The sequence below is a fragment of the Scophthalmus maximus genome, chromosome 18 (genome assembly GCF_022379125.1).
Source record: "Scophthalmus maximus strain ysfricsl-2021 chromosome 18, ASM2237912v1, whole genome shotgun sequence".
Lineage (NCBI taxonomy): Eukaryota > Metazoa > Chordata > Actinopteri > Pleuronectiformes > Scophthalmidae > Scophthalmus > Scophthalmus maximus.
The window spans coordinates 7,092,320-7,119,388 of NC_061532.1; the positions used below are offsets into that span (position 1 = coordinate 7,092,320).

A 27,069-nucleotide genomic window follows, 5' to 3' on the forward strand; every position below is an offset into this window, starting at 1 on the left:
GTGCGCCAACTCGCTGTGCCCTTTTTGTTAAAAATCCCTGCTTTATTAATTATAGTTGAACATATGTAACAGTTTAGTTTAGTTTTTTTCCTTAGCTGTCCAGCGTTTGTATTAACCGCGCACGCGCAGGGACCTCGTGCGGGCAAAGCGGGTGAAAACATCACGAGTGCATTCAAACTACATGTCCCACAATGCATCGGTGTCGTTTGGTTGGTGTTTGCTTCCGAGTCGAGCACGACGAACGTCGGAGACACATTTCCACCGGCGCGACGTGAACTGAGACGTGGGAAAAACTCACTTGCAGTGGTCCACACGGACTCCACGTGAGATGCGCGTGCCTTCTTAAGGTATGTGCAGTGAAAAGAAATGAGTGTTTGTGTGGATTTGTCACGCTCCTTATGAGTTAGCTCGTTGCATCCAGTTGTGACTAGATGCAGGTCTACTCATAATGGAGTGTAGAAGTTAACCTCATCTAACTCCATGCACATTAGAACTTGGCCTCACTTAAGGTTGTATTTAGTTATTATATATATATATATATATATATATATATATATATATATATATATATATATATATACGCATATACATATGCATATACGTACCTTATTTATATATATTTGTATTTAGTTAGTATATATATGCATTTACAAACCTTATATATATATAAATATATATGTTATGTTATATATAATAATTATATATAGTTAACTCGTACATATCATTCTAAATCTGTACAGTATGTGTTTTATCTCATATCAATTGATTGGTGTGTGTGTGTGTGTGTGTGTCTGTCTGGGAGGGGGGGCGTTAATCTCCAAAATTTTTAAAGTACAAGTTGCAGTATATGTATGTTCTCGTGGCAGATACAGCTATCGGCTCTGTGTTTGGTCGAAAAGTCAGACTCGGCTAGCCTCTCTGCAACATTTTACTCTGTTTGAAGTATTTTACTATGTTAGTGATACAGAATTCTACCTGACAACAGCAATGAACTTAATTCTGATTCTTTCCACCAAGGAGGGCAACGGTTTCAAGCCTCCTTTGATCATGACATTATGTCTTTTATACGCTGGTTTGATATCACGGTATTGCCAGCCAGGAGTCGAGACGACATTCAATCATACACACAGAACCTCAAACGGAGTGGTGTTCTACTGTCAACACAAATCACTTTTTTTCCCCCCTCAAATTTCTGAGGAGGCGCTGCCTCCCCTGATGAGCTGCTACTGATGAGTTGTTAAGGTCATTCGGGCATAAGCAGCTATAAGTGTTCGTCACAACCACCTCAGCTCAGGCAGAGGGGATTAAGGCATGTACTTGGAAGGAGACACGAGAGAGGCTTTTGCTATTCTTAATCTGCATAGGTAGCAATAGCTACTCTTGTGCAGGACCCATTCAGAGCAGATGCAGGTCTTTCATCAATGTTAACTTTGTCTGTCTTCTTTTTTCCTCTTTGAACACACCTTTTCATACCTACTAGGATGGATCTTGGGAAGGCAAAGCTGCTTAAGACGGGCGTCAACACTCTACACCAAGCCATTCACCCCGTGCACGGGATAGCATGGACGGACGGCAAGCAGGTCTGCCTGACATCTCTCTACTTCATCAACGGTGAGGTGAAGTTCGGGGACACCAACGTCATCGGGCAGTTTGAGCATGTCTTCGGGCTCTTCTGGGGCCCGCTGTGCTGCTCGGACTCCCCTGCCTTGCTGGCCGTTCAGCACAAGAAACATGTCACTGTGTGGCAGCTGCAGCTCAGTGCGCTCGAGCAGAACAAGCTGCTGTGCACTCAGACCTGTGAGATGAGCGAGCCTTTCCCCTTGCTCTCGCAGGGCTGTGTGTGGCATCCTAAACTGGACATTCTGGCTGTGCTGACCAAGAGGGACGCATCAGTGCTGTTTTCTGTCAGGGTGGACAACAGGAGAATCAAAGCGGACATCAAAGGCAGTGGACTCATCCACTGTGCATGCTGGACTAAGGATGGTACCCGTCTGGTGGTGGCTATAGGCAGTGCTCTGCACTCATACACCTGGAATGACATCCAGAAGAGTCTGGTGGCCTGCTCCTTCTGCCCCATCTTCGATGTGGGAGGCAACATATGTGCCATTGAGGCCACAGGGGAGGCGCAAGTAGCTGTGGCCACAGAGCTACCTCTGGACAAAATCTGTGGGTTGAATGCAGCCATGGCGTTCGACGTGCCGCCAGAGATGGGGTCCCCACAAGGCCAAGGCCCGCATGAGGTCAGGTTCGATGATGACAGCCTTCTGGAATCAAGAAGGAGATCCTTTGATTCAGAGAGGTCCTACATCCCCAGCTCAGGCCCGATGGATCTCACCCACCTCCTGTCTAGGCACCGTCGCTCTGACCCCAGCCCACTTATCCACCTGCGGCGCCGAGACACCTTGACAGGCTCTGGACAGGACTCCTCACACCTCATCCTGGTCACATATGAGCGCAAAGTCACCACCACTCGCAAAGTCAGCATCCCTGGAATCCTTGTTCCAGACATTGTTGCTTTCGACCCGCGCGGCTCCACTGTTGCAGTGGCTTCCAACACCTATAACATGGTGCTTGTGTACTGCATCACGGCCTCGGCAATGCCGAACATTCAGCAGATCTCTCTGCAGACGACTGAGAGGCCTAAAGGAATCTGCTTCCTCAGTGACAAGATGCTGCTGGTGATGGTGGGTAGGCAGAAGTCCAGTGACCCTGCATTCCTCGCATCTTCCAACACAGACAAATATATTCTCCATCTCATGCCCAAAGAGTTGATGCTCAACGGAGAGACTCCGATCACACCACCCCACTCTACTCACAACCATGAGTCCACTGCTAATTTCTGCGCAGGGATTAGGAGGCACTCTGAGCACCTATCTAAGAATGACCGAGAGTGCCCAGGGATAAAGGACTTGGTGTTGCCTGGAGGGGGAGGTGTTCGGTCACCAGCCAACAGGAGGCTGGTGGAGGAGGTGAGGAGCGGCGAGCCCAGCCCCGTCACCAGCTCCGTGGACTTCTCCGACCGAGCATCAGACAGAGCCCCCTCCAGTGCCTCCTCCATCACTGTGGAGAATTTCGACATGGACCACGTCAACCGCATGACCAGCCTGGCGGTGGCTGGCCAGGCCAGCAGAGACTCCAGCCGGGCCAGCTCCCCTCGCCTCGAGCCGTCGGACAAGCTCCACTCCGAGGCGACGCTGCCGATGCCTGAAAAGTTATCGAGCCCTGCCAAGGAGCGCGCGTTGGAGCAGCTCGTCCACAACATGGAGAGGCTTTTTACTCGCTTTGCAGACGTACAGCAGTGCCTGACCGAAATCAGAGATCATACCCAGAACGGCAAGAAGGCCCCGAGTGTCTACCCCAGCGCCTCTGAGCCCCCCTACGTCAATGTCACATGTCAGGTACAGTTTTACTCTCCACATTTTTATAGATTAAACATTGCTGCACGCTTTGCCTCACGCTATGTGGGAAAGAAATTGATTAGTGATACTAATGACATCCTGCTTGCTTTCTTTGGTTAATTGCTAATATCGACTCTTTCTCTTTTCTGTGTTTATTCCCCTGTCTTTGTGCACATGCAGAAGCAGTTATCAGAAAATGTGTTCATTGATGAGCGGAGGCCAGTGCTGCTGTGTGACGGGAGGCTTTGTCTGCGCGCCCTTCAAGAGCTCTTCAGCCTAACTATAGTGGAGATGATGTACGGTACGTTCGGCACTAAGTCATCGACAAAACAACTCACTTTTTAGCCTCCATTATATTAGATAACCTCAATTTCAGGACTTCGTTGCTGTCAGATTGATGTCATAAGTCTTGTTCAAACCTTTAAATAGCTTTTGTTTTTTACTCCGAGGCGCTATCTAAGCTGCCTTCTAAAACCCTTGAGTCGCCTTTGAGATTAACCATCTTGTGACAGAGAGTGTACTGCTTAGAGGAAACTTCTTGTAGGTCTCCTAGGAAGCTTGTATGACAGGTTTCCCCACTGAGGTCACCTGGAAGATTCTCTAAGTCAAACTCTCTACTCTTACTCCTTTTAAACTTTTGCAGATTTCAACGTAGCACAGTGAATGTGTTTTCAACTGATAGGGAACCTCATTTGATACAACAAGTTCAAGCATTGCTCTTCTGCTAACATGTGTAAGCTATAATTGGAAGTGATTAGAAGCCTAGGTCAGATTACAAGGTTTTAAACAAAAGCGGCTTACTACCATTTGATCTGCATAGTGTCTCAAACCGAGACAGAGTCTTTATTTTATTCTATTTTATTTATGTTCCATAAGGAAACACAATTCGGACGTACAGTATGGAAGAATATTCTGAGCCTGAACTCTTCTGTTCTCTCCCCAGGTCCACTGTGGATTGTACTGGTGGCAGATGCCGACGGCTTTGTGCCCCTGTCGTTCAAGCCCAAGGAGGAGCTCACAGTGCGTAACGGGAAGCGGAAAACTAACCTGCGGACTCCTGGTAGTCCAGACACCTCGTGCCCATCCAGTCCAGCCCCCGACCAAAAGACCAGCACAACCACAGAGGGCTCAATGTAGTGCCTCTTTACACACGGCGACAACAGTCTAAGGACTTGCACCATCATCTCCGTTATTTAGATATCATTTGCTTGATCTGAGTGCAGAATGCAAATGTGGCACAAACATGCAGAAAAGTTACATTTAAAGAGTTATATGTCAAATTTATTTTTGTATGTGAAAACAATGGAGATTTGAAAAGGGCTCCCTATTGAGATGTAATGTTTACAAGTTGCTGCTTTGAAATGGAAGCTTACCCGAAAGAAGTTTGAGCACTTCTCACGTTATTTATTTTCTTTCTGTCATTCATTTTTTTTGATTTTGAAATAAAATGCAGTGCTGTTGAAGCAGGACACCTACTGTGCTGGGTTGGCCACCTCCACTTGATTACTGTTTGTTTAAGAGATTTTTAAGACATGTTTGATCGGACTGTCCAGGTATCCCGACACAAGAAACCAACATAGGCTAATGTATAATGTAATTATTGTAATTTTTTTCTAATTGTTGTTACTGGAGAACGATAGATACGCCTATACTTCTGTCTCTGGATTAGATATTACGCACTGAATAGTCCCATTCAAATTTTACAATTGAATTTACAAACCCTCTCTCTGAGGTGTTTTTTCTCGTTGTTATTAAATGCAGTAATTGAACTGACCACTAGGGGGGGCTCAACAAAAACAGTTGTACAGCGTTGTCATGAAAGACAAGATAATACACAGAATCGTATCTTGCAAAGAAATATTTTGGTAGCCTTGTGAATATTAAATTTGTATAACTAGTGTGTGCTCCTTTGTATGATACTCATTTTAAGTAAGAAACACAACACACATTTATTGTCTAGTAACCAACCTCTACAACATTTATTCATATCTTTCTAATTATATATATATTTATCATAAATAAATAACAGTGTTGTAGAGCTAAACACAGCAAAATAATAATATACATTCATTTATATAAATTAGGTAATCTTATCATATATTTATATATCCAAGTAGACTATCCAGTACATGTGAAAATGCAACAAAGAATGTTTACATTAAAACAATTTTTAACTATTTATCAGTGTAATATACACCAATCAACAAACTTCCAGCCGAGTCACTGGAATATGTGGCCTCTTTATGAAGTTCACTCCAGGCGAGAGCCAGGTCACACGTTATTCAAATCTTCCGTAGTTCTGGAGCTGATGCTGTGTTTCCTGTGGGAGACATGAATATTATTTTTTATTGTTATATCAATGGCACTGGTGGTAAGTGCATTTACAGTACCTGCGGTTGTATTTCCAGAGGAAGGAAGTATTGTCAACCTGACAATGTTAACTTCTGAGTAGAAATCCTCATGATAAACACTTTCGATCTTTATTTGACGACGTCTCTTTCACATGGTATTGTTAGTAGTAGTTATAGTTGGTAGTTGTATATAACTGACATATTTCTCTTTGGTTGTGTGAGCTGTTGGTTTAATTTTCTGCTTTTACTGAGTTTTATTTGTTATACATGTCTGCATCTTTATGTATATGCATACCTGTAAATGTTTTTGTGTGTATGTATGTTTTTCTGCATGTACTGTATTTCATTATTTATACCTCTTGCAATCTCCTAATCTTGCATACGCTTTATTTTCGACATTTCAATGTTGCATCCGTTTGATTTTCACCTTGTAAAGCACTTGGTTCTTATTTGCTTGAAAAAGTGCTCTTTATATAAATTATCAGTACTATTACTACTATTAATATTTATTACAAAGCTATGTTGTAACCTATATCGGCCACAGGGGGGAGCTAATCACACACAAAATGTCACGCATTAAAGGTTCACTCAGCAATTTTTATTTTAATGTTGAGCTTCCATAGTCACAAAACAAATGAATTAAAGCAGCTCAGGCTGGGATACCCTGACTCTCTATTATGGCTCAATCTCTCTTTATTTAATATATATATTTACTGGCTCCTTCAGTGCCCACACTTCCAGTTTGTCGTGCAGGTCTTTTGTTAAAAAAAAATGTGAGTTTCAAACGCAAACCTAGCTTTCTAACCATTGTTTATCGGCTGAGTAGTACTCCTCATGATGAGCACTCTGAACGTAATATGTCAAATCAGCAGAGTGCTCCTTAAAGGTTGAACAAATTTAGCTTTTTTCCCCCTCAGGTGTGAACCTGTGGTTTTTCGACTCACCGCAGTTCCTCCAGGCAGAGTTTATTCCTGAGCCGCACATCTTCGCTGATGGGATAGAGGAGGAGGATGGTTAACCCCGTCACAATGAACACCACCGGAGCGGCACCGATCAGCAGCTTCAGGGTGTACACTACAGCAGCGGGCTGCTTGCAGGCGCCGGTGTCATACCCTGCAAACCTGCACACACACACACAGGCAGAGACCATTTAAGCACAAGTTTCAGGAAATCGACATCCAGCCTGACGCTGCGGCGCTGCAAATGAGCAAACTCGACACCCTCCACATGATAAATTATGCATCGGGGGCCTGGGCGTGATGCTTTTTTTTTCCAATGTTATCTCGACACGCCAAGTGCAAACACAGAGCATCGCACTGTGTGTAAATAAATGGTGCACGTGTGATATTGATGCAGACTCACTCCAGACAGAGAGTAGACACGCCCAGGGAGATGCCGGCAGCGAACTTGGTGAAGAAGACGTAGAAGGAGTAGAAGATGGCTTCGTGGCCTTTAGAGTAGGGGTTGGCCAGCCTGAAGTCGTCCACCACATCTGGCAGCATAGACCTGGATTAATGCACACACGAACATGCAGAATTGAATTGCTCAACTTTTTTTTGCAGGGATTTTGTGAGCATGTGTGGGTTGTCTTAAAAACTCTATATCACTCGTGGACGTGAAAAATGTTTAAGCTGACGTCCATCCGAGATCCTCCTCATGCTTATACTTTAATCACATTGTACAACCACCCGAGAGGCTAGCAGCTAATGACGTGAGGCCTCCTTATAGCGCTCTGATGAAACGGGTGGGCTAAAATTACACAGCTAATAACACGATTAGATGATGAGCACCGGGCGATGCCACTGGTCTCGGCTCACAGACTGGATAAACAATCAGCCAAAATAAACACGTCCCTATGGGAGGCCCCTGTAATTTGGGGCTTCAGGGAGGGGGGAGACAACGATGAGTGAGGAGCAGAGTTGGCTGGGAAACAAACACGGACAAGATTTTTAGCTGAATTAGCTCCGTGACAGTATAGGGGATGCATGGCCTACGCACTGACGCAGCCTCTAATTCCCACAAATGACATCACTTCCATGACCAAGGTGTGACCTGGGGGAATGGACGCCACTAAAGTCCCCACTAACAGCTCTATTGTGGTTTGAATTTTTTTTTTTTAAATCAAAATCAAAGAACGGCGGAGCCAAAGCAGAGACAGCAGACGTACATGTTGCAGGTCTGAACGTGCACACACAATGCCAGATGTTTAGCCGAGTCAAAATTCTCCTGAGGACATAAATGACGTGAACTGCTAAACGAATTTCATCGTCACACTGTATTTCTCCTAATCCTTTGTAATTGAAGGGGTCCGCCAAACTTACACTGGCCTGACGGCAGGGAGACGCCCGAGTCGGCCATTAAAAGGTTGACAGAGACAGACTCTAACTTACATTTAAAGTGCCCGCAGGCAACACAGAGCCATCATTCTGCCTAGGTTGCAGTCCTAGTTTGGACTGCAATGCAAAAAAAAAAACTGGGGCACCCCGGGAAAAAGAAGAAACTCTCGATCCATCTGATCTTGTAACAGATGTTTACACACTGAAGGATGTGTCGGTGGCCGCCAACTTCAGCTCAATTATGTGACGCGTACTTATAAGTGATTTGGCTGAATTTTGAGCCACCTGATCGCAGTACAATCTAAAATGCCTGTGAAGTGTTGAGTCTTACCACGGCAGCAGGAGCGAGGCAGCCACGCTCAGTCCAGAGGAGACAGCGACGACGTAGGCCACCACCACATTAGGGATGAACACCAGCATCAAGGTGAAGGGCATGATCCACTGGGTAGACAAGAGCAGTAAGGGGTTAAAATGCACCATTTGCATCATTTCATTCCATCTTGAGAACATGAGATCTTCCATTTGGTTTTTTCTGTGATTCAGACTAAGATGCAGCCCCTCCAAGTGTGTCCAGATGGGACAAACATCAGAGCGTAATAGTTTGCGAGGCTACCCCGGACAGACCATAATAAAAAAACAGTATACTCACTGTGATACCACAAAAGGCCGCCGTCTTTTTGCCAAACCTCTGCAGAAACCACTGCCACAGTGGGATGCTTATCACAGCGGAAACCTGGTAAACATGCGGGGGAGGTTCGTGGGTGAGCAGTTTTGGATATAATTCAATCTGGTGAGTAATAATGGCGCATGAAGTTTATGTGATGTGCGTGCAAATGTGAATGCCGTAAATTTTTGTTTCTTCTGTCACATAAGAACGACTGGTCAAACTGGGTGAAACGGTCCAAGAAGACCCCCCAAGAAAAACACAATCACATTTTCCAAAAAATAATTTAGTAAATATATGAATTGTATGTTGTTCCGTCAAGTTCCCTGTACCAGTACGTCTAAGTCACAGCAACCTGGGCGCTTGTGAGGTGAAGTCGGCGCTGCACTCACCAGGATGGTCAGCACAATATTCTGGAAGTGATCCCTCAGGTCGGCGGCGTAGGTGCAGAAGAGGACAAAGTTGCTCTGTATCAGCTGCGGAAATCAGAGATCAGACGTTCAGATATCCGCCCCCCCGTCTTGTCTACTCAGCGCTGTCGCTGAGTGCCAAATGAAGTGACTGGAGAAGCTGCTGACGCTGTTTCAGCAGTGATTTATTCCCGGCTCATGACAACTGACACCTCCTCGGAGATGAGAACTGGGCGAAAGATATACAGAAATAGATCCGATACAAAAGTTGGGAAGTCTGCAATAATTTACACAGTCTCACACGCCCGGGGTGTCAGACTTGTAGCGTCTGCCTACAAGTGACAGACAAACGGAGAGGATATGCGGGGGCTGGTATCACTCTCAAGAGTCCTGAGACTTTAAAACACGCTTTTCAAAAAAAAAACCATGAGCTCTCAGTAAGTGCTCTTCTGCATTGATCAAATCAGCATCGAGCGCCGGCAGTTCTCCTGCATTGACAGGACCCAGGACTGGCTCCGTTTACCGTAATGTTGAGTGTCATGTCTGAGAAGTGCTGCCTAAATAAATTTGCATTTACCTGAATGGCAACAGTGATGAAGAGGAATGCGGCGGTCAGGGCGAGGTACGGCCCGTGTCTCATCACCAGGATGAAGCCCCGGTGGAACGGGATCTGCTTCTCCGTCCTCGGGCCGTACGGATCTGAAACGGTTACACGTGCAGTGTGAGCGTGCGGCGTATCGAATATCATGCAGTACGAGAAAGGTGGAGATGGAGCTGCTCCCTGGCAACCCTGGATCTGCCCCTGCATTGCAGTGGATGCTGTTTTGTCGCGCAGAGAGTTGTCCTTTACGGCCATAATAGAGATCAGAGAATAGCAGACTGCCAGAGACGCTCGGCGTGTTGGAAGAGTACAAAAGATGCAGGTGACATTCGTCACAGAAATGGTTGCTATAGCGAGAGTATTGCAAATGGGTTCATGCACAAACACCAAGATATAAATGCACAACTGCATAACTGCATATTGACTAGCTATGCCAGTGAAGTGGAGAAACTGACCTTTTAACTTAAAACAATATGTAAAAATACTGGGAGGGAGAATGACTATTCATATGCGGGCCTATGAATATGTCATGGAAAGACCCTGTTCCTATAAAGGTATTGTTTTGTCCATGTCAATAAAGTTGCAGATAGTGAATTTCAGATGGCTCCTTAATTGGCTGCTTTGACTTTTTTTGTCGGCTACTGTTCAACAGAGGTCCCCAGTCAAAATACAACTTGTAGTGGTTGTAAATGTTATACATTTTAGGCCACTGTCCCCAACTACACCTGTTTAAATCCAAAATATCTTCCCACATTATAACATTTGATCATTGATTTATGAATACAATTAATCATTAGTCTATAAAATGCAGCAAATGTCCCAGGGTTGAACGTACCAGCTTCATATTTCTTGCTTTGTTTATCAGTTATTTATGAAGCTATTTATAAGGAAAAGCGGCAAATCATCAAAATCTAGGGATCGGTTCATGTTTTGCTTTTTGGCTCAATAAAACAATTAAGCGATCAATCGACTATGAGACTGAATTCTTCAGGTCAGTCCATTTGTTCACAAACACACACACACACACACACACACAGACAAAAAAGGCCTCACCGTCTTTCTCTTTGACTCCCAGGAACATCACCATGGTGCAGATGAGAAACACTCCTCCAATAACGCCGGCCGCTATCATGTACACCTCCTTCTGTGGAGAGAGAGACGGAACAAACACGTAGCCTACATCAATCCATCTCTTCCCGAGGAGGCAGCGCAGTCTATTCTGAGCCTTTCCTCAATCTTTAATTCATAATCTTTCCCAAATGCCTGAAAAATTGAAGGGCTTGGTTTCAATTTGCCATACGTCCATTGTGGAAACGGTAGGTGTCAGTTTTGATTCTGAATGGTGGCCGTTTGCCTGTTTTGGTTTTTCCATATTCAGGTCTCTCCTATTTTAAAAAACACCTGCGTATGATTTATTGGTTGCGACTGTCTGTGTATTTTTCCATGTCGGTTTAAAGTGCAAACTCACACACACCCACACGCATCACACACGCTGCACAAATTCGAGTGTAAACAGGAAGAAACCTCAAGTACATCAGCATCCCAAAATACAGCCGTAACCGTTTAATGCCGTACGCCGACAGGAACTGCTCTGCCTTAAACAACCTCTGTTTGTTTGCTATTTTTCCATGTGGCTCAGCCCGGCGGTTTCATTATTATTTATGCACATCAAACACTCCTTGTTTCCGAGGGGCAGACCCAGACGGTGTGCCACCCTCACCAGAGACCGCGGAGGAATTTAGCGGGTGGCGGCAGAGGGATTGGCCTGGTGAGCGGGTTGCCCCGATAGGGTTCACCCCAAATCCATTGGAAAAGGGCCGATTCACAGCCCAAATAGCTGCGGCGCAACCAAAAAAATCCAATGTAGGACAGTCTGGATCCTGGCTCGTTTCATCCTCACAAAAAAAAAACATGATAGCTTTCGCAGCAGAAGTGGTGTTCATTTGCAGCTCTGCAAACTGATATGTGGACTCGAATGTGTCCCATTACGGTCCTTTCCCCCCCACTCCGAGTCAAACTGCAGGCGCCTTGAAGTAAAAGGCAAATGCTTCCAACGTATTGAATATAGGGGTGCCTTGAAATGTGTTGGGTAAGATATAAATAGACCTAATGACTTACAGACTGTGGAGACCCCTAAATGTAATGGGGCCACGGCTTTGGAGATGTGAGGGAGGAACCCCCTTTTGTGGTCTTGAGAGGGGAGCTGGCACAGGATGTCGGCTTCACATATCAAACAGCGGCTTCTCCTTTCAAACCCGTGGGTTGCGCGGGTTAAAACATGAGGCCCATTTGGATGTCAGAGACCGTGGACGTTCCGTTGTAATGGAACGATCCGAACAATCCCCCTTTTCACTCGGACATTTAGCGAAGGCAAACCGCCTTGAGTACACACGCCGCAGCGAAGAACGCTGTTGACACTCTGAGCTATTTCCAAACCGACCCTGTGGCCTAGTTTGGGCCCACCTGGGCCGCCGGCGCCGCACTGTGACACTTACAGCGTGTGACAGGTAGTCCTGGGAGTGCACCAGACTCTTGACGATCTCTGCCCCGCTGCTGTTGCCAAGGTAACCGGCAGACACGTTGTGAGTTGGGCAGTGCTTCAAGGTGTGAGCGCTGGCCACAATCTGGCCCTGGATGGCGGCTCCCACGAGTGTCCCCAGGACCTCCACTGTCATCCCTGTCATCGAATGATTAAAGATCCAGTCATCAGTTCAAAGTAGATCACACGCTTGTTAACTAATTTTAGTGTTAAAGCGGTTTTTGTCATATCAAAAGAACTTACGGTAGGCAGTGGCTGAGTCTCTCTCCTTCTGGTCTGTACTCAGGAACATGGTGAGAGCAGAGTAAGGCACGTGGAAACACTAGAAGGGAGCAGAAGGACATTGGTCGTTGTTTAGGCCAAACAAACAAAAAGTCTGATCCAGTATCAGTCATGCAGCAGCAAAGGTCGCATTGGGTGTCGGCCCACCACTCCGGCCCGGGCTGAAATATCTAGGACAATGTTGGCGGGATTGCCTTGAAACTGTGTAAAACATTCTTGGTCCCCAGAGGTTGAATCCTAATGATATAGGGGGAACACTGTGGTTCAGTGGACTCCTAAATCTATGAGCTAAATGATATTGCTGTCATTGTGAGCATGTTAGCATGCAAGGTGTATGCATTCAGCCCTACACACACACACACAAACACACACACACATACACCCGCTATGCCCTAAATACAGCCTCACATTGGACTCCCAGCCTTGTTAGCGTTTAACATTTGACTCACAATCAGATGGGAACACCCCAGATATCTTTAGACGCCTTTTATCTACATGTTCCCCGTGCAAGAGCGGATGCAAAATATAAAGCACACTGTATATCTCTCTATATGTATATATTTATATACAGGCATCAAAAGCTCAATCTCTGCAGTTTCCATGTTGGCGAACCTCAGATCTGTTTTCTCCTCCTTCCTCACCACCTCTCCCAGAGAATAGGCGAGCAAACCAAGTCCTGCTTCACTTTGTAATTTACACAAGGGCTCAGTCAGCACTGCGGCCGAGCGAGCATGCACGGCCACGATGAAAATAAACGCGGCCGTGAAATGTTTCTCTTTTTCTTTTTTTTCAGCCACCGCTTCCATACAGCATGTCATTTATGGGGCCTTCACTGGATGCAAACATTTATTGGATTGCACACGCACGACCGTCCCATTGAGATGGAAGTGAGAACGGATTCATTTCACGGAAACCCGTTATTAGTCGATTGCATGAAAACAGACGGCACATTGCACTCCGGCCTCTGTTTACAGACTGTAACCCTCTGTACTGGCCTTTCCCGGCCAAGAACGCCGCACAAACACACGTCCGGAGACAATGAGGGGAGGCTAAAAGTGGTAACCAGCATTTACCCAGCGAGAGGTTCCTGGCAGGACTGACCATATACTTATCAAGTAGTTAGAATGACATGCCATTACAGCTCACCGCTGTGCGGCCGCAGCGGTCTACACGCTCTGCGGCACATGTTATACGGGTTACCCCAGAGCGGAGCACAGCACGGCAGAGAGAGAGAGAGATGAATGGTCTGGACCATAATAACAAAAGGCAACCTAAATAACTACACTTCCCCTTTGAGGTGAGGTATCTAAGAGCTCTGGGCTCTAATCTGCTGCTTGTCTCACAAATCAAAGTGCAAATCTCACCGGGAGCCGTCGGCGGCTGGCACGAGATGACGGCAATCATCTTTTAACTCTGTTATTCGTAGCGTTTGCTGCATTTTATCCGCACGGTGTGTATTGTGTCATGTGCATGACTACGAACTGCATCAAGCAGAGCTTTTCATCTCCTTTTTCTCACTTTGCTTCTTGTACTTTGTGTGGAGTCCTGCTGAGCTATCCGAAGCATTATACACCAATGTGGATTTCAACCGTGACGACCGTGCAGGCATTGTGAAAGTGCGTGCGTGCAACACTTACATTGATGAGGGTCTGGTAGAGGCAGTAGAAGCCTAGGTACCAGATGAACCTGCCGCTGATGAAGGGAGGAACAAACCAGAGGTAGAAGTAGGAGACCACCAGAAACGGAGTGCAACCTGCCATCCTACGGAACATAAAGGTAAAGGCAGGTGAGACTCACAGGATGCAAGCAAATCCAAAACACAGAGGCTTAACAATTACTCAGGTTATTCCCCACATTTTTCTTACCCTGCAGAATGACAATTATGAATCACTTTTGTGGTTGCAGGCCGTCTAAAAGCAGCCACTGTCTGTCACCACTTTAAGCTGTCAGAATATGGATGACAGTGGTTGTGTTATGTCATTTTTTTAAAGTGGCGCAAAAAAATCAGGCCATATTTCTGGCAGATTACAGTGAGACTAAGCTGCTGGGACTGCTCAATGATTATGTTGTTGTAAGTATGGGAGGAATCTGTCCTGGGAGAGACACGCACGCAGGGAACTACCACAATATTCCAAACCCATACACGACACACACACACACACACACACACACACACACACGCATAAATATGCAGTACACACTCAAGCAAGCGTAGCATGAAGGGATTCTGCTGTGTTGTGTTTTTCTCAGGAAATACAGTACGTGGTGCCATGTATAATTCATAAGTAAACAACGGGTATATGTCATTATGGTTAAGGCGAACAGCTGTGAGTTTCAAAAATAAGGAGGGAAAAGTGCGGATTACGGACGATCAACAGTGTGACACATCTGCAAACACCAACACCTCATCCAACCTCCTCTGCATGTTCTTTCAAAGAGCAAAGGGAGATTGTTTGTCGTCTGGTCCGCGGAGCCCAGACCGGCTGTGACTCCAGCGCATCAACAGGCTCAAAAGAAAAAAGGAAAAAAGACACTGGTGGAATTTAGGTGACTTTGCCAGAACCTGCAGTTGCTCTGACCTCTGACCTGCTTGCACTGTGAACTACAACAAGGGGAAAGTGGGAGAAAGAGGTAGAGAGAGGCCAGTTACGGTCATTTCCAGCATCGTCCAGCCCGCTCCCACCTCACTCTCCTCCTGATTGTTTGCTCGAAACAAAGGCGGCCAGGGCAGCGCTGGTGCTGCAGTATTGACCACTCAGTCATGGGACCAGTGAAAGGGTGAATGGGACAGTCAGAATGTTCCTGCAAGATGACTGTGCACGGGGAGAGGCAACCAAAGCCACGGGTGCGCGAAAAAACACCCGCATACTTTCTCACACATTCGGGACCTGCCCTTAACAATCCGCACCGTCTGAATGAAGCCGGAGCAGGGTGACGGGAGGCCCGGCACTCACGGTTGTCTGCTCCCTGACTTGTCCGGGACACTAACAGCATGTTAATTAGATGGTGTGCAGTGGAACAGAGGGGATTTAGCGGAGGTGTGGCAGGTGAGGGTGTGCTTCCTTGGATGATTTTGGGTTTAGTGGCGCTCATATACCCTGGTGGTGATAAGAAATGAATCACTTGTACTCAAATACTCTTCTCACTGTAAGTCCAATTTAAGTTATGCTACTTGCAGCTACTTTTAAATTTAAATTGTATGCCACTTTGTACTTACTCCACTACAATACAGAACCAAATGTGCTTTTTACTCCAGCTCATTCATTCGACAGCTCTAAGAGAGCATGATCCACAATCAACGCAATAAAACCAGAGATATTGTCTTTTTGTAACGCAGACATTTTTCTTCCTTGTGAAAATCTGACACCTATATTACCCAAATTACCCACAATGCTGCATTACCCAAAACGCAAAAAGCTCTATAAAACTTTTTTTTACATGTTCGCTATCGCTACCCGAGACTTTAACTTTGTGTAAATGTGAATCGGTGCAAGCATATAATAGTCTCATAGAATACAGTCTATTGTTTAACATTGTTCTAGATTCAACCAGTGGTTCCAAGTCTTTTCGGCTCCTGACCCATAAGAGAAGAGCAGTGTCTGAGTGGGGCCCATTGTTTGAAGGTTTTAGAAGTCTGCACAGGGATTTTTGCCTCCAATCATCTCAGATGGTATTCATTTAAATAACTGCTTGACACCCAAAGCAAATATTATGGAAAATGGTTTGTGAAGCAGATCTGTGTTTTTGTTTGTTTCTTTCTCTCGCTCTCTTTCTCATTAATCATCTCAAAACCCACCAGATTTATTTTGAGACCCTCTGAGGCTCACTCCTATGTCGGGAACCACTTGATAAATATAGAGGTATCTGGACCAGCTACACTATTAAAATATCATGCCCTGATCCATTTATTAATCTAATGAATATTTAAGAATGTGATAATGTAACATACAGTATAACAATATCAGTCACAGGGTTAAAGAAGTTTCCCTTTGACTGATTATACTTTGACTGGATTTTCACTTGACATTTACTATTTTTTCATAATGTATTGGTACTTTATTTAAGTAAAGAGAAAAAACTTCTTCCATCACCGATGTACGCTCACTGCCATAAGGTCTTTAATTAACAGAGATTATCTTAAAAAGCGACTCTCTCATGGTTCTACTTGCCTCTGGGATGGTGCATGACTACAATCACAGAATAATAAACATCGCAACACCCACGGGGGAACAAATCACTCCATCCTAAAGAACTGCCGGCACAAGATTCAAATCGCCATATGTCTCGCTGTGGATGTGACAGTCAGACGAGAAAACGCACTTCCTGCAGGATGGGCAGACGGGAATTTCCAAAGGGGTAAAAAAAAAAAAACTAAAAAAAACAGCTGCTGGCACTCTCATCACAAATACTGATGAACACATTTAAAATACCCACATATGCTACACAAACATTTCTCTCTCTCACACAGGCGCACACACACACACACACACACACACACACACACACAGCTTCCCAAAGGTAATCAAATCTGATTTAACAGCCATCAGCGTCTGCCTGCTACTGGCTGGCCACAGTGGACTTGTCCCCGTCCGACACTGTCGGCTTGTGTATAATCTATGGTTTATGGTTTATAATGCAGTAGGCATTAGGCAGTGCAATTACAGTAAATGTCATGCCAGTGTGTTCAAAATATACTGCACACACACACTCGCACGCACGCCGCCGATTATAAAATCATTAATGGAAATGTAGTAATGGCTTCGTATAATCCGCAATTATAGTCACAAAGCAACATATACTTCCTCTTACTCTAAATGTCATGAGACACTGGGGACCATGTTTAAAATAAAGAAGAAGAAAAACTGGAACGCGAGATGAGGAAATGTCACCCAGCAGCAGAAGATTTATGAAAGAAAACCAGTGAACTTCCTTGGCCACAGTGTTGTTGTCTGGCTTTAAAAGCCAAAGAAGGGCCCACGCCCTTGAGGTATGTATATAGCTCATCAGAGGGAGCGTCGGGAACAGTGTAATTAAAGCACAATGTCTCTCCGTGCAGCCCAATCCGCAGGTGCGATTTCACACAAACACTCGCGTCGCGCAGCGGCCACAGTTATGTCTGAGAGAGTGGGAGCACACCAAAACGTGCACTTTACCGCGTGTCCAATGAGGGGAGGAGGATCATCTTGCCCAAAGGCGTATTCAATCTTCAACGTTTCCTTCGAAAATAGAGCAACAACCCAACATGCTTCCTGTATTTTCATTATTGTAATGCAGAGATGGGATGTAATGTAGAGAATAAATGTTGTTCTCTCGGCCACCGGGACGTGGTTCCCTCGAATAAATGACGACTCGACTTTACGACACAAAGGAACTGCGTGACCCATCGGGAAACCTAAACCTAAAAAACTACGAGAAAAAAGCTGTCTCCCAGTGTCCATCCCCGGTGATGGAACTGGCAGACGGCTGAACGGCCAAAAACAAACTCAACCTCACGAGAGAAAAAGAATCCCTTTTGACTGAGGAGAGAAAGCACGACTACCGGACATTTTGTTTGAATATGGATTTTTACAGTTGTTTTCTGCTTTGGACAGCAGCCAGGCTCCCGGCATAGAGTTAGCCATGATGCTTGCACTTGCACTTAACGCAGGAGGCCAGAAAATGAAGTAGAGCTTTGTCTGTTGCCTCTTTAAATGCTGCGTTAAAGTTCAACAAAACAATTTTGTGAGTTCATTTCAACTTGTAGATGAATAATTTCCTCTTGCGTCAATAACCTGAGAGCACCAGCAGTCTCTCGGGAATGCTGCTGAAATTTGTGCGCATCCAGATGTTTTCAATCCAATTTTGTCACTACTGCTCAGCCCGACTTTTGACAGAGAAACAAATCTACATGCAGAAATACGGGAACAACAAACGACAGAAGACGAACGGGAGGAATAGTGATGATGGAGACACGTTTTTCGAGCGGCGGACTCACCAGGGCATGAGTCTGCCGATCTTGGTCCATCTGCTCTTTGTAATCAGGAAGCCGACAATGGGGTCGGTCACTGCACCCCAGGCCCGACCGATGAGCAGCACCATGGAGGCCTGGAAGGCCGTGATCTGCAGAGCAGGACAGGGAGAGATCGGAGTTAAGAACACCAAACTACAACACCCATTTATTCATGTACAGGAGACACACACACACATTATCACATTACCTGAGCGACTTCGAGCAGGTAGATTTGCAGGTAGAAGGCTGTGGCGCTGGCGGCCACCTCCTTTGGCGCGCCGCCGATGGCGAAACACAACTTACTGCATAGTGGCAACTTCTGGCTCAAGTCGGTCTGTCCCAAAGGAAGGTGACAAGGGAGGGGAAAAATAGAAGAAAAAAATGTAATAAGATAATGACGTCCTTGCGGGTCAGGCTGCTAATGAGCACATTAACTTTTCCGCACTGCAAGCGTTCTTAAGAAGACTCTCGTTGCCAGATGGGAACGGGAAATGTCGGAAATAAAAAGATGCCAACCACTGACAAAAAATGTCTATAACTGCACACTGTTAGATTATAATCTAAATATAAGCATTTATGGATACAAATTGTTCGCAAGTCACATATTGGTGGAGTGACCATAGTTCAAGGCTACCACCAATAGATATAAAGTTAAAGAATACTATGTAGTAAGAATGTCATATCCATTTTTACTTTTCCTGAAACTTATTCCAGGAAAAGGAAGTCAGTGTCATCTTGTTAGAAACACGCATGGATGAGTCAGTCTTCACATGAAGAACTGTAGGTTTCTGTTACACAATCGACACATTAACAGACCTGTGGTGTTTTAAACTGAAACCCCAAAGGTCCAACCATCGGAAACCAATTTTTGTTTCTCCATTTCATGTTTTACCTTTTACAATGTTAAACATTTTCACTATTTTAGCAAAAAGACAAGCGAGTTCCTGCTCACTTGACCGTAGAAACATCTTACCTGACACGCCGCTGGGAAATTAGGCGTGTCACTGTGACATGAACTAAGCCACGAGAACAGACTTATGACTCACAATTAGTGAATGCTGTTGTCAATTCATTATCTGAATCCCTCCAAATTCTACCTCGGCCGCGCAGAATAGCATTCTGTCTTCATCACTATGTTGCGGCGGCGCGGTGATTCAGTGGAATTCAAAGAAAGGTGGTTGCACAAGGGCTGACGTGATGCGTTTGCTATGAGGTACAGTAGGTGAAAGATGTGTTCAGGGCGATACATCTGTTTTATCACGAATTCCACCACCTAAAAACATGCAAATTGTCTCTAAGTGTGTGTGTGTGTGTGTGTGTGTGTGTGTGTGTGTGTGTGTGTGAGACAGAGGATCAGGAGGAGAGCCCCGGCTGTTTGCATTGTGGTCTATCTGTGCAGACACTGAGGCACATGGAGGAGCCGGAGAAACCCACCCAGTCATCCACAGCTCTGTTTCCCCTCTGCTGAAACCATCAAGCACGCGCGTGTGTGTGTGCGCGTGTGTGTGTAGCGAGAAGGGCCAGCTTTCATCTTCACACATGAATAAGACAAGACACCACAGTCTAGGGAGCCCAATATTTATGACCGGCTCCGAGGCTGAGTACATATATCAACCTATGCCTGCTCCCCCCTTCTGTGTACAACCTTCGGTGTCAGACACACACACACACACACACACACAGTGTCACTCCACATCCAGTGGCCCAGGCTTGGCCAGCGGCTGCTCCCCTCAGAGCTTTATGAAAGAAGGAAATCACCAAAGTAACCACAGCCGCGTCGGGCGCACTGTTATTATCCGGCCTCGCGTTTTCTCTTCCTCCTTCTTTTTGCCCCATCAAAACATGGAGGGCTCCGAGAACGACAATTACCAGGAGGGAGGTGTGTAATTATTCAATCGCGAGACAAGCGGGTCAGAGGTAAGTAAAGGCTGTGCGGCGGTTCCGACTTCAAAACTCTCTCTTCTCCCACTCTCACTGCATTTACCCCTAATTGGAGAGAGAAATCAAAGTCTTTGGCGTCTGGAGAACGCTGCTTAACTGATGATGTGCAAAAATACTCTGTGCACCCAGCAGTGCTCTCTCTCCTCTCTCTCTCTCTCTCTCTCTCTCTCTCTCTCTCTCTCTATCTCTCTCTTTCACAATAAACACTTATTCTTTCCCTCCAAATTCTGACTCGCAATCTTTCATCACAGAGCTCTTATCATCAAAAGGATAAACAGGATATCCCGTCCACTGTTGTCTGGATGCACAAACAAAACCTCGTGCGCGTTCATTCTTATAGAAAGACTGGCCCAAAGGAAAGGGAGCTTCTGCAAAGTTCTGACCGTCAACAAGCCGGGGACAAGGACAGATAAGACTAATCTCCAGAGTTAATGAATCCTTAACTGCTCAGGGGAAAACAACTTAAAATGCCTGAACTGCACCGCGAGTCGTTTAAATGAGGATTGGGGATAATTCTACACAAAGAAACAAGGACGGGGGGGGAAAGCTTCCAATCCATCTTAGTTATGTTCTGCAAATACAATCCATACGCACAGGGGTTGCATGCTAAAGTTGAGCTGGCAAGTGGATATTAATGTTGATTGGGTGAAGGATTTTCAAGGTCATAACACGGATTCTGGTCACAGCATTCAACGTGAGTCGTTCTGTCCCGTCACTCACTTCAGATTATGGATTATGAGTGTGTGGCAGGAGCGGCGGACTATGTCGGTGATGGCAGCAAGCTGTTCAAATGTCAACAGTAGCCTGGGGACACTGGCCACTCTCCAAAGGAACCAGTCCAAAAATCCGAGTTGGAGCCGCCGGCCGTTTATTCGTTCGCCTCAAAGAAATGAACCATATGCATGGATTTTGTCCGAGTGACAAATCTGTGTCAGAAGTACTTCTGGGATGGAATCGGGAGGCTCTTCATGTGGAATCAACTGTGAGAGCTTAACCACCGCTGACCACGGATCTGTCATCCTGTCTCATTCACAAAGAGAGCACCGTCTTTCATCTCTCGTGTCCCCCTCGGACATCCTTAATGGATCAGACACATAACTTTGAAATTATCCGCATATTTTTTTCGCTATCCTTTCAGATGTCCTTCCGAACATCCCAGGTGAATTCAGAAGAATGAAGTAGTCTTTTAGCATTAGATGAAAATACGTTGAATACATTTCAAATTGAGTCTAATTGCTTTTCTTGCCAAAATTGTAAAACGTTGCACAGCATCTAAAATTAATTAAAATGACGTGGGGAAAAATGTAATGGACAAGAAGTATTAATGTTCATTCTACTTATTCTTTACGGTTCCACGCAAATCTGTCATCTGCTGCACTTTGTCACACGTCTCATTAGTCACAGTAAAAACAAAAACATAAAGAATAAGACACTGCTTATCAGACAGAGGTTTGGCAGAGACGAGGCAGTGGCAGAACTGGTTCCATCATGTGGGGCAAGGCCATTTTTTCCTGAGCCGCTGCATCGACACAGAATATGAGTGACTAACTGCCACGATACTGAATTACAGCAAGTGTTTGAGGCACTGTCTGTATTCGGTGGTGTCTACCTTACTCAACGGGTCAGACGAGGAATGTAAAGGCTGGGCTCTGTCTGTCACTTGCCTTGTGTCAACGTGCACGCGAGCGGCATCACTCTGAGGACGCCGCTCCTCGTCACACACCAGTGGCATCATTAATGTTGCATTCATAAGTCATCTCGGTCTACCAGTGTTTGCAAAAAGCTGTTCCTTTCTACTGCCTGTCCGCTGTTCTCGCTTCCTGTTGTGGCCTTGATTACAACTGTCTCCTCACCAGAGTCCACAGATATCGCCATGGAATCAGACAAAAGACGGCAATCATCCAGCCGTTCATCCCATCAGTGGGAAGAACCTTTCCCAAATGACACAACAATCAACTTCCAGGCATTGAAATCTGGGGGGAATTACAGTTCACAGGAAAACAATGCAGTTGATTAATCACAACCAGATAAGCGACTAAAGGGATCACACTTTCCATCCTTTCTTCCCCCCCTCCCCATCCAGTCATGTGGCCAAACTAAGCCGCAAAGACAGCAGATGAGATTGTCCCATTTGCACAGCCACAGTCCCAACAGGGGTTACAGGTCGGAGAGTTGAAAAGGTTACGTTACGTGTGATGACAAACACTACAACAAGAGGCACTACTACACCAGGTGATCTTACCTGCTGAGGAGTTTTGGGGAACAGCGGCTCGGTGGGCTTGCTGAGCTTCCCCACAGGGCCCTGCGCTGCCCTCTCCCCTTTGGTCATGGCCGAGAGGCTGTGTGTGAGGCGACAGCCGTACTTCTGGGGCTGCGTCTGCGCGGGGGGAGTGCTGAAGTGAGTGTGGCTGTGACTCCTCGTGTGAGCAACGGTGCGAGGAGTCGGCCACTGGGTGGTGCAGGTCGAGGGATGGAACTGGATGTGGCTCTGGCTCCGGGTGTGCGCGCGTGGGGCGTGAGCGGCGGCTCCGGGGGCTGGCAGCTCCTCCTGCTCCTCTGTGACAACTTTGCCGCTTGCTGCCGCCATTCACATGCTGCTGTGTTCTGGAATGAGGCCATGAGGGGAAGGGCAAAGTCAGACGAGCTGTGCCACACACACACACACACACACACACACACACACACACACACACACACTCAATAACAGGCATGCACTGCAACATACAAGCACCAGAATGCAGGCACATCAACGCACAAACGTGTATGAGCACAGACAAAAGACTCGGCTCTTTGGAAAAACACATAAATGGGACAAAGCACAAGAGCACAGATGAATACAGATGCTGAGGAATGCAACAAGAAACCTCTCTCACGCACACACACACACACACACACTGTACCAAGTGAGATTTTCTAATGTAAAGCTTGTTAAAAGTCATCCAGGCTGTATTTGACATCCCTGCACAGCTGCTTATTGTAAGTGAGGAAGAGCAAACAGGAGCTCAGAAGGCGACGACGTCCCGTGCGGGACGGTGCTGCCTGCCCCTCGTCCTACTACCAGGGCTCACTGCAAGTGCGTCCACGAGAACACTTGAGCACGTAAAGGCAAGAATACATAAAAAAAAAAACGGGGGTTTGGAAGAAAAAAACACATCAAGCGCAGATATCCTCTTACCCCGCGTCGATTGGAAAAAGCAGCCGCGGCCCGGGTCAGTTCCTTCGCCGGGTCCAGACTGGAGACTGCGGAGGATGGAGAGGATCTGCGCGCCTCCGCGCTCCGCTTGTGTCGGTCGGTCCGCAGTGACGGAGCTGCGCCCTGCAGCGGCCGGGACGGCAAATACTGTGACACCGACGGGCCGCGCGCACGCACACGCGCACACACACACACACACACACACACTCACACACACACTGTACCAAGTGACATTTTCTAATATAAACCTTGTCCAAAAAGTCAGGCTGCCATCATCACCTGCTCTATTTGACACGCTGGCACAGCTGGTTGTAACAGAGATGAGACCGTGCTGTCTGCATCCATCCAGGGGCGCAGCTGGAGATTAGGGGTCCCATGAAAGCATGTAATATTTTGGGGGGGGGCCTCCAACCTAAACCCACCCACCAGCCAAGAAAATCACGATGACGGCCCGTAGTTTAATAGACTAGGTACCCCCCCCCCCCCCATACGTGGACGAGTGTCATTGACCATTGATGTATGAATATCAGAGGTGAATGAGTGGCATCCCTCATTATTGTTGAGAAAAACTGTATCTACGCAATAAATATATAGAAAGGGGTTAACTATTAAGGCATAAAGTGCAGACACAAACTAGTTTGTTTTATTCGTAGCGTTTTAAATAGACGCAATTTTCATTTGAATTACATGAACTCAATTCACTTTTGACTCAGACATTGAAGGTACGTCGCCGCCCGCCATCTTTGGAATTGCAGGAGACGCGTCAATACGCGGGCGCGAGCGGTGAGCCAGTGAACGAGCTCACGTTAATCGCGTTGTCTGCGCCAATTGTGCTCGTCTCTCCTCAGAAATTGCGCTCGTCTCTCTGGGCGGTGGTCTCAGTCGGAGTTTTGCATTTTCAAATGTGGTCAAGCAACTCGGGTTTCTCGCCCCCGTGTCTGCTGTAATTCTTCAAATGGGATACCGAGGGTATTCACTATCTGAATGCCTTTCATCCTACAACTGCACTAAAGTTTGACACCCCCTGTGTGTGTGTGTGTGTGTGTGTGTGTGTGTGTTTGTGTGTGTGTGTCTGAGGAGGTAATGGCAGGCAGATGGTGTGACTCAAGCAGTGTATGTGTTTTGGATGCAAAAAAACCCAAGCGTGTGTTAATTTTATTCCTAGGGGCTTTACATAGTCTTTGAGTAAGATATCCCGTGATCATCTTCATCACAATACTCTAATACTTTTGCATTTTACACATTGAATAAGAAAACCCTTAATGCATTGCGACAGACGTGTTGACAAACATTAAGCGACGAGCTCAATCCGTTATTAATGCATCATTCCCACACCTACTGTATAACTCACCTTACCCCTAGAATGTGAACGTCAGTCCGATGAATGTGTGGTGTGGTGGAGGAATGTCTAAATTGCAGGTTGGTTCGGTCTTATTAAAATGTGGAATGGGGAAACTGGAAAGGTGTGTGGGTATGGAAAGAATTCAACAAAGACACGCACAGGTTTCATTTGCATATTTCCCACACTCCATCACCACCATCATCATCATCATCATCATCATCATCATCATCATCATCATCTTGCAAATGGTCACACCAACATTGACAATGGTGTACAAATATGGTTTTGAATAATCTGTGTGAATTTCTTTCATTCCTACCAACTGGGCAGGCAGTTAGAAAGCTTGTCAGCTCTGCGGGCTGTACCCCTCCTACAGTAAAAAGAGTTTTGAACGAAATGACGTACGTTTCGGAGAGGAGCAAACGACACAGAACGGAGATATAACGTCCCAGCTATGTATTATGTCAGAGGTTACCTCACCAGCTGCAGTAATTCACCTACTAGCTCTGCAGGTTTACTCCAGGTGTAACCAAGCCTGTAGAGCAAAATACTTAGTGAATACCTGAGGATTAATTTCTACTGTGTCACCGTCTGGTGTGACCTGACCCTTTAGACTGCACCTGCCTTTAAAAGTCTTCTTAATAGTCACCTCTATCGAATATGACACATCCAGTTTGGAATGCATTTCCAATAAAAAAAAAATTGTTTTGTCTCACTGAAGACATTATATCCATATATGGTATTGCTGAATGGTAATCCTCATGGGAATGCAAGGTGGTGTAGTGGTTAGCGCTGTCGCCTGCACAGCAAGAAGGTTCTGGGTTTGCGTCCCGGATCCAACCACCCTGAACCTTTATGGTGCAGTTTGCATGTTATCATAATCATGTTATCGTAATCTAGCTTCCTCCCACTGTCCCAGGACATGCACATTGGTGGTAGGTTCATCGGAAACTCTAAATTGACCATAGGTGTGAACGTGAGAGTGAGTGGTTGTCTGTCTGCCATACGTTGGCGACCTGCCCAGGGTGTTACACCGCCTTTTGCCCAATGTCACCCTTAATGGATAAAGCGGTATAGATAATGGATGGGTGATCCGCATGATGATGAGGAAACTGAACTTTGAGTGTAAAATGTTTATCATAATGTTTATCAGGGTTAAGATGTCCATTCATTTACTACTGTCGGATAAATTTTGTTTAATTTAGAAACCCTTAATCCAATCAAATATCAAATTATTATAGTAAAATGCTGTTCGGCTGAAATTATGTCAACTAGAGTAAGCTTTTCCTACTCATTAGGCATAGGGTTAGGGTCCTTCAGGTTAAGGATGAGATATAGTTCTACACATACTTGGAATGCTATTTTTATAGACCCCTTTATTTAAGCCTTTTATTTTCCCCCCACAAAGTACTTTCATAAGCAGATCTTTTAGCGCAGGATGATTACTCTCCACAGTAAGCCTCTCCACAGAGCATTGCAGCAAACATGCCATGGAGACCCTGGCTGCTGAGCCCAGATCTCTCCATGAATCCCAAGCATGCACACAGAAACTACGTTACCAACGATGGAAAAGGGCGCCACCACGACATAATAGTCTGCCATATGACCTGCATTAGAATGGGTATGTTTCCGATAATGCGTGAAGAGGAATGTGCAAAATGAAAGGTTGGCTGCCGCGCCAAGGAAAAGGGTCAATTCTGAGAGGAAATGCGGGAGTTAAAGGGAAAGTAATTCCCTGCATACTTAGCCTTATTAAATATGTAGCACAGAGGAAATGTGCTCTCTTTTACTCTTTAGCCAGACCCCCTCTGGCTGACAACCAAGATGATGCCCACAGCCTGCACGTTCAGGAGAGAGTCCTGGAAATGTGCAGCATGGCCTCATAGAAAAGGTAATCCTTCGGAGGGGATTAAGATGTTCAAGACATTTCTGCTTCTTCCCCTGACCTTGACCATCCTGAGGCTGTCATCTCAAACACACACACACACACACACACACACACACACACACACACACCTCCCTC

At 45.9% G+C, this 27,069-nt stretch overlaps 2 protein-coding genes across 4 annotated transcripts; one reads left to right on the plus strand and one right to left on the minus strand.

The window, feature by feature from the left end:
• Positions 1-98: 98 nt before the first annotated feature.
• On the plus strand, positions 99-5,296 carry LOC118290229 (WD repeat and coiled coil containing). 3 transcript variants are annotated; one of them, XM_035617755.2, is made up of 4 exons: positions 99-347; positions 1,481-3,398; positions 3,579-3,699; positions 4,342-5,296. In XM_035617755.2, the coding sequence occupies exons 2-4, from the start codon at positions 1,482-1,484 to the stop codon at positions 4,533-4,535; spliced, it is 2,232 nt and encodes a 743-aa protein (XP_035473648.2). In that variant the 5' UTR covers positions 99-347; position 1,481; the 3' UTR covers positions 4,536-5,296. The 3 variants fall into 3 exon arrangements, with proteins under 3 accessions (XP_035473648.2, XP_035473650.2, XP_035473649.2); XM_035617757.2 differs by lacking the exon at positions 99-347 and adding an exon at positions 763-1,309; XM_035617756.2 differs by lacking the exon at positions 99-347 and having other exon boundaries at positions 1,336-3,398.
• Positions 5,297-5,444: 148 nt separating this feature from the next.
• Positions 5,445-23,917, minus strand: mfsd2b (major facilitator superfamily domain containing 2B). Its single transcript, XM_035617758.2, has 15 exons — positions 23,687-23,917; positions 22,754-23,115; positions 18,779-18,904; positions 18,556-18,680; positions 14,219-14,342; positions 12,543-12,621; positions 12,256-12,437; positions 10,814-10,904; positions 9,737-9,858; positions 9,142-9,225; positions 8,735-8,818; positions 8,417-8,526; positions 7,112-7,255; positions 6,694-6,870; positions 5,445-5,718 (listed from the first exon to the last, which is right to left on the minus strand). The coding sequence occupies exons 2-15, from the start codon at positions 23,096-23,098 to the stop codon at positions 5,670-5,672; spliced, it is 1,842 nt and encodes a 613-aa protein (XP_035473651.1). The 5' UTR covers positions 23,099-23,115; positions 23,687-23,917; the 3' UTR covers positions 5,445-5,669.
• Between the last annotated feature and the right edge of the window lie 3,152 nt (positions 23,918-27,069).

What these genes read in the sequence shown, in the direction of transcription:
- LOC118290229 (XM_035617755.2), top strand. Translation starts at nt 1,482, where the DNA reads ATGGATCTTGGGAAGGCAAAGCTGCTTAAGACGGGCGTCAACACTCTA. An exon ending in ACGTCAATGTCACATGTCAG is followed by an intron (nt 3,399 to 3,578) that starts GTACAGTTTTAC and finishes GTGCACATGCAG; the next exon opens with AAGCAGTTATCAGAAAATGT. An exon ending in TATAGTGGAGATGATGTACG is followed by an intron (nt 3,700 to 4,341) that starts GTACGTTCGGCA and finishes TTCTCTCCCCAG; the next exon opens with GTCCACTGTGGATTGTACTG.
- mfsd2b (XM_035617758.2), bottom strand. Translation starts at nt 23,098, where the DNA reads ATGGCGGCAGCAAGCGGCAAAGTTGTCACAGAGGAGCAGGAGGAGCTG. An exon ending in GCCTCGCTCCTGCTGCCGTG is followed by an intron (nt 7,256 to 8,416) that starts GTAAGACTCAAC and finishes GCATTAATCCAG; the next exon opens with GTCTATGCTGCCAGATGTGG. An exon ending in GTGTCTACTCTCTGTCTGGA is followed by an intron (nt 6,871 to 7,111) that starts GTGAGTCTGCAT and finishes GTGTGTGTGCAG; the next exon opens with GTTTGCAGGGTATGACACCG.